The sequence below is a fragment of the Bolinopsis microptera genome, chromosome 12, assembly GCF_026151205.1.
Source record: "Bolinopsis microptera isolate Bmic1 chromosome 12, MBARI_Bmic_1.0, whole genome shotgun sequence".
Classification (NCBI taxonomy): domain Eukaryota; kingdom Metazoa; phylum Ctenophora; class Tentaculata; order Lobata; family Bolinopsidae; genus Bolinopsis; species Bolinopsis microptera.
Window position 1 is genome coordinate 14,819,671 of NC_087083.1, and position 7,292 is coordinate 14,826,962.

The 7,292-nt window shown below is 42.1% G+C and overlaps 1 protein-coding gene across 1 annotated transcript; it reads left to right on the forward strand.

The window, feature by feature from the left end:
* Nucleotides 1-1,936: 1,936 nt before the first annotated feature.
* On the forward strand, nt 1,937-2,494 carry LOC134823955 (bifunctional endo-1,4-beta-xylanase XylA-like). Its single transcript, XM_063835552.1, has one exon. It carries the CDS (start codon nt 1,937-1,939, stop codon nt 2,492-2,494), a length of 558 nt encoding a protein of 185 aa, XP_063691622.1.
* Nucleotides 2,495-7,292: the final 4,798 nt, after the last annotated feature.

Sequence of the window (7,292 nt, forward strand, 5' to 3'; positions counted from 1 at the left end):
CCTGCCGGTTAACGTTGTAACCTGCCGGTTAACGTTGTAACCTGCCGGTTAACGTTGTAACCTGCCGGTTAACGTTGTAACCTGCCGGTTAACGTTGTAACCGGTTGATCCTAGACATGTGAACACTCCTTACTCCTTAAAGTAATGGCATTGTGAGGGTGTTATAATAGCCCTCCATAACGTGAGAAGGTTACTAACGTTAATAGGTCAGGAAGATAATGGTTACTTCCTGTAGTTACATGGAGGTAGTTAGTGTGAAGTAGCGGTGTTGAGTGGGAGGATCCTGGAACTATTGGAGGATACTGTGTAACAACACTACAAATCTATTACATTTATTGAGGACGTTGCAGATGGAGGAGTCCTAACTCTCCTCACGTCCGAAAATGGCGTTTCTCTTGTAGCAAATATAAAGGAGTTTACATTAAGTAAAGGAGACGCAATTTAAAAAAATAAAGGAGTCGACTTCAGATTTAAGAGCCAAATTCCTATAGAAGTCAACATTAGATAACGAACTCAAAGTATAAAGAAAACTGAATCATTAGTCAAGTGAACAATTTAAAGACGTTGAGTGAAGAGATAATTAGACTTGAAATGTAATAAACAAAGAATATGTTTTGAAAGAAAGGATATTTAATGGTAAGTAACACAGAGATGTACAACTACAAGTGTAGTGACAATATACTGAGAGGTTTTACAGGTAAGATATAGTAGCCATTATCTGAAATACAATCTGCAAAGTTAGAAGAAGTAAAGAACTATAAACAGTACATTAAGGGTCTCAAGACAAGTTAATTAAACTACTGATCAGATGGCCCCCACAATTAGTAACCTCAGGGGCCTACACAGTACGACACTGTAATTATAGTGTTATATTTACTATACATACTGAGCTGTGGTGCTTAATCTAATTAAATACAGCAAGATAGCAGCTGTAGACAGAGTACAATGTGTATACACACGTTTACAATCATTTAATATCCATCACTTAGTAGAACAGAGGAACACAAGGTTTTACTGTGCGGCTAAAACATAAAAGCATCAGCTTCTTTTGTATAAATAAAATTAACAGAGTTTTACCCCCATAATAATATGAGCATTGAGCAACAATTAAAAACAGTGATATATAAGCAGCTGTTACAACTATACACTGAGTGTACTTATAAAATATACACATAACATAACAGTCATGCTCATATATACTACACACATTACAAACTGTACACAGAAATCAAAAGTCAAAAACGAAATGTAGGCTGTAGCCAGAACAAATATCCAATGTACACATTACTATACAACAAAAATATACAGTCAAACTGTACACATGAACAGTGCCACTCTCATAAAACCAAGGAAACCACACTTGTACCCCCATCAGAAGGAGGAGTGAATATAACCAGCACACTACACGACTAAAAGAACACACTAACTCGAGGCAGCCATACAATGCACTCAACAAACCCACCTGGAATGAGGAAGATGGCAATTGTCCGGTTGATATTGCGGAAGGCGCTGTGTTTACACCAGACATTGCCCGTGTGAGAACCATGAGAATTGGGAGAGATGGGGGGACGTTAAGTGTGAGAACCATGAGAATTGGGAGAGATGGGGGGACGTTAAGTGTGAGAACCATGAGAATTGGGAGAGATGGGGGACGTTAAGTGTGAGAACCATGAGAATTGGGAGAGATGGGGGGACGTTAAGTGTGAGAACCATGAGAATTGGGAGAGATGGGGGACGTTAAGTGTGAGAACCATGAGAATTGGGAGAGATGGGGGGACGTTAAGTGTGAGAACCATGAGAATTGGGAGAGATGGGGGGACGTTAAGTGTGAGAACCATGAGAATTGGGAGAGATGGGGGGACGTTAAGTGTGAGAACCATGAGAATTGGGAGAGATGGGGGGACGTTAAGTGTGAGAACCATGAGAATTGGGAGAGATGGGGGACGTTAAGTGTGAGAACCATGAGAATTGGGAGAGATGGGGGGACGTTAAGTGTGAGAACCATGAGAATTGGGAGAGATGGGGGGACGTTAAGTGTGAGAACCATGAGAATTGGGAGAGATGGGGGGACGTTAAGTGTGAGAACCATGAGAATTGGGAGAGATGGGGGGACGTTAAGTGTGAGAACCATGAGAATTGGGAGAGATGGGGGGACGTTAAGTGTGAGAACCATGAGAATTGGGAGAGATGGGGGGACGTTAAGTGTGAGAACCATGAGAATTGGGAGAGATGGGGGGACGTTAAGTGTGAGAACCATGAGAATTGGGAGAGATGGGGGGACGTTAAGTGTGAGAACCATGAGAATTGGGAGAGATGGGGGGACGTTAAGTGTGAGAACCATGAGAATTGGGAGAGATGGGGGGACGTTAAGTGTGAGAACCATGAGAATTGGGAGAGATGGGGGGACGTTAAGTGTGAGAACCATGAGAATTGGGAGAGATGGGGGACGTTAAGTGTGAGAACCATGAGAATTGGGAGAGATTGGGGACGTTAAGTCATGTCTATTAAAAGAAAGCAGTGTATCGAGCTAATGTAGATATAATAGAGATGAGATATGGATGTTGGTACGAAGGACTAGCTGACACTTGACAACGTGCTGAACCGACAGTTAGTACATTCAAACAAATTAGCCGCAACAAAATAATTATCATAATGGTGAGCGACCATCAATAAGAGAGCGTGGCATATACTCCCCAACACACACACAACACGGCCATGTCAAAGATCTCTCGACTGCACAACGCAGCTATCAAATAAAAGCCAAGGTCGGATTACAACCGAGCCGTTAGGTTGAGAAAATTCCAGTCTCCCGTCGCTGAGACGCCAGGGTGGGGCGACACGTGACGACTGCTCGGCCAATCGCAGTGCAGTAGCCATGGTAACGTGATCGGGCGCTGCCAATCAAAATACGGAAACGGCACAAAGGTGGATGGTAGGGGGTTAAAATGCGATGGGCGATCACAAAGTGAAATAAGTGATAGTCAACTAGGCGCCACATTAATTACACAACACACACATATACTGCGGAGAGAGAGCGCAGAGAGAGAGCAGCAACAATATAAAAGAAGGAGAGCCAGTGCCGTAAATGGACATCCGCTTAGATCATAGGCCGTACCTTATAAGGGCAGGCTCACCTAATAAGGACAAAGAAATATGTGTTTTACGCAACTCCAGCCGATTATTCCATATAAGGGAGGTCATCAGATAATGAAATAGCAAGAGGGGTCACGTGCGCGTCTCGCCTGGTCACGTGGCCTACGTCCTGCCCAGAAAAAGCGTCACGTGACTGACACGCGGCCCGCGGCCAGCTATATACTGACTCTCAACTTCCACCGTGGGAGGGAGTGTGCTGTAGAGTGGCGGGCCCTGCACCCGCGGCCCAGCTGATCAACAATTTGGGGATCCCGCTAATTATTATACCGCCTTGTCCTGATTACGGGTTAATGACAGTCGGGCTGGAGCCCCGTTGCATATTTTACCTGAGTTATGCTAAATATGCGCTATCGTGAGCCCAGATAGGGGTAGAGTTTGGTGCTATGTTTTCCGGCTCTCCCGCACCTGATGCCCTGAGTGTAACCAGCTGCACTACATTTTATACAATAACACACAAACTTTACCATATCGGTTAAAATTAAACTGAAACAGTGTTGCTTTGTTGTATGTGATTTTTTATGGAGAATTTCAGTAAAATGTCACGTACTAGGTTACATGACACGAGAAGGAAAATATGTGACGAAACTTGGAACTATGATCACAAAAACATCTTTTAATTTTTGATCGGTTAGGTTTTGATCGTCTGAACACTGAAATAAAGTGTGGTCCACTTCTCACTCACAGTATATCCTTTGAAATTGAATGTGATCATAACTCCACTCAGATACCAGGGATAACAGCTACAAGCCACAGTAAACACAAGCAACAAGGACTACTGATGAGTCACTCATTATAGCTCGCCCACCTACTAATCACTGTATATATTAGAAGGTCTAGAAGGTTTAATTAGATCACCTGTTATACGTCTACACAGGTTAATTAGATCAATTACCAACCAATTACTTATCAAATATTTAAAAATTATAAGCTGCTTAATACGCCCCAAAAATAAGGTAATTACAGCAAACTGTACTTGAACACTACCCAGTCAAAATTGAGACCACATTTTAGTCCTTACTTTTAAGTCAATAACTCCCGTTGTACAAAACAGTACAGAACATGAACTTTAAGATCTTCTAATAAAGTACTTCTGAGTGGAGTTGGGTTAAAAACATATAAGAGATACGATGATTTAACTTGTAGAAGCTTTCAATAAACATGTGTTAATCGTCGTCAGCTAATAAAGTACTTGTTTTACTTTCACTTAGACAGCTAAATGAGTTGTCAACTTGTCTCTTATGGAGGTGTCTTAAAAACCCCTAATTTTGAAAAGGATTGAATTAATGTTATCTATATACTAGTGTAACCCTGTACTGTTTTAATGTTAAAACATATTGATAGTCTTCAGGATCTTCCAACCCACTAGCTCCATTACATGAATATAATATGTACACTGCACACTGCACACTGCACACTGTACACTGTACAGTGTACAGTGTGCAGTGTGCAGTGTACAGTGTACAGTGTACAGTGTACAGTGTGCAGTGTGCAGTGTGCAGTGTACAGTGTGCAGTGTACAGTGTACAGTGTGCAGTGTACAGTGTACAGTGTGCAGTGTGCAGTGTACAGTGTGCAGTGTACAGTGTAGAGCTACTCGTTCTTATCTACGTTAATTTTCAATCATTACTCGTTTACTTGTTAGATTAGACTTGTTAGACCCAAGATTAACCATAATCTCTGTGTATAGTCCAACGGAATCCGCAACTGTCGAAGAAGCCGAAGAGTTTCACGACTGCTTGAGAGCAGCAGTAAGGGATGTCCCCTCTCATCATCTACTACTTGTAATAGGAGATCTTAATGCTCACCTCAGCAAGTTGAATGGTGTATCTCTCTTTAATCAATGAAGATCGTCCACAGTTTTTAAACAAAAAACAAAAATAAATACAAGTTTTGATAAAGATAGCTCATTAGCCGCCCTAGTGAATATACTTCAGTACACGGTACTATTATTCACAACAGCATTGAGTTTAACCTCCCCCTGTACATAAATTTTGTTGACTTTAAAGCTGCATTCGATTCACTTAATCGGGAGTTTATCTGGAAAGCTTTCAGTCATTATGGCTTGCCTTGTAAATACATTCGCATAATGCAAGCATTCTTTTGCGGCACCGTCAGCGCTGTCAGACATAATGGTGAGCTCTCAGATTGGTTTGACGTTACATCTGGTTCTGGGCAGGGGGATATTCAGGGTCCACCTATCTTTAATGTTTGCATCAACCTGCCTGCGCAGCGGGCTGAGGATAACAAAGTGTTGTCACACGGGGCAGTGCTGCAGAGAGCTACCACCAGCTTTGGTCAGGATACAGTCGTCTTGGATACTGACTATGCAGATGATTTGGCTATCATGGACAACACCAAGGACGGTCTCCAGGAGACGACTGATCTTTTATGCAAGTATGCGGCTCAGGCTGGCCTCAGAATCAATGCGAAGAAAACAGAGGTTATGGCCATCGGCAAGAATACATCACAGAGGCCGTATACTGAAGCATCAACGGTGGACATTACAGTAGGAGACACGGCTATCCAGCAAATCAGCAACTTCACTTACCTTGGGTCGATTATATCAAGTGATGGGACTATTGACCGGGACTTGTCTGCACGGATCCAGAAAGCCTCAGGCTCAGGAGCATTCAATCAGCTCGGTAATATTTGGAAGAATCGCAATATCCAAACTAACACCAAAATACGGATATATGTTGCAGCGGTTCTAACAATATTACTTTATGGAAGCGAAGTCTGGAACACTACTTCAAAGCAACTACATCGCTTCGAAGTTTTCCATCAAAACTGTTTGAGGAGAATCCTTCGAATTAAGTGGTTCCACCGGACGAGCAATTTTCAAGTGTTGGAGCGGGCAAGAATAAACCCGGTTATAACCTACATCAGTGCCAACCGTCTTCGCTGGTTTGGACATGTTTCTAGAATGCCGGACACCAGGCTACCAAAGTATCTACTTGACTGGACACCTGCTCACGGCCGAAGATCACGTGGGCGGCCAAGAAAGAATTGGCGAACCTGTGTCCTGGAAGACGCAGTAACATTTACAGGAGATCCAGACATTGTATTTGTATTTGATAAGGTCCGAGAATTGGCAGGAAATCGCAAGCACTGGAGAGAGATGATACGACATAAGCAGCAATTCCTTGGTGCAGGCCACTCGAATGATTGAGGAAACCTTACCAAGTATCAAGTAAGTACACGGCATGATGGAGAAGAGAAGAGTATAATTGTAAATTACCACAGTCAGCCCAGCCCTCACCAACGCTCGAAAACTTTGAACTATGTACGCTACTTTTCCTTAGAAACGTTTATCATGTTCTCAAATCTCAGGTAGATTTAGGAGTGGTCAGTGGTATATAAGAAGTTTCTAGAGTACTGTATCTAGAGCGAGTAAAAAGACATTAGCAATCAGACCGAGAGGGAACCACGGTTGGGTATTTCTGGAGATCCTACATCCTGAATTCTGTAGAAGTTAACACATACAAATAAACTCTGAAAACAAGAACAGAAGATTAGAAAATAAACGTTCTCATTTGTAGGACATGTAGGTATAATGTGGAGACACTGAATGAAAGGAGACACTAGAGAGAAGTAAAGTTAATATAAGTTAAGTTTAACGGGCGATACTCGTTAAATATTTGTTCCAAATATTAGAAGACCGTCGACGAGTCCAACTCGGCGCGCGTCTTGGTAGGTTATTATAAACCTACGTCCTACAAGAGTTAAGACTTAAGATGCAATGAAAAGAGACACTAGAGAAGTAGAGTTTGGAGGCGATGAAAGGCATTGTTTCAGACATCAGAACAACACGAACTCCACACTGTCGTGATTGAAGGACCGCTTGTTGTTTGAATAACCACACTTGAAGCAGACTGTCTATAGAGGTGATGTTATTACCCATTAATTACACGCTCAATACACACTAATTGCGTTGTTTCCGTACAGCGCATCTGCAATTTGCCAATAATAAATATTACCATCAAAGCCCTCTTTACCATTTTCCTATTGACTGGGTTCCCTCCATACAATCCAATGAACAACTATTCGATCCACAAGAATTTGTCGAAATGTCCCATTTAATTTTCTAACCGTATCTTTTGAAATTTTACAGTGTTTTCTAACAAAATAATAGACAAAAA

Coding starts and splice junctions, on each gene's coding strand:
- LOC134823955 (XM_063835552.1), top strand. CDS start 1,937: ATGGGGGACGTTAAGTGTGAGAACCATGAGAATTGGGAGAGATGGGGG.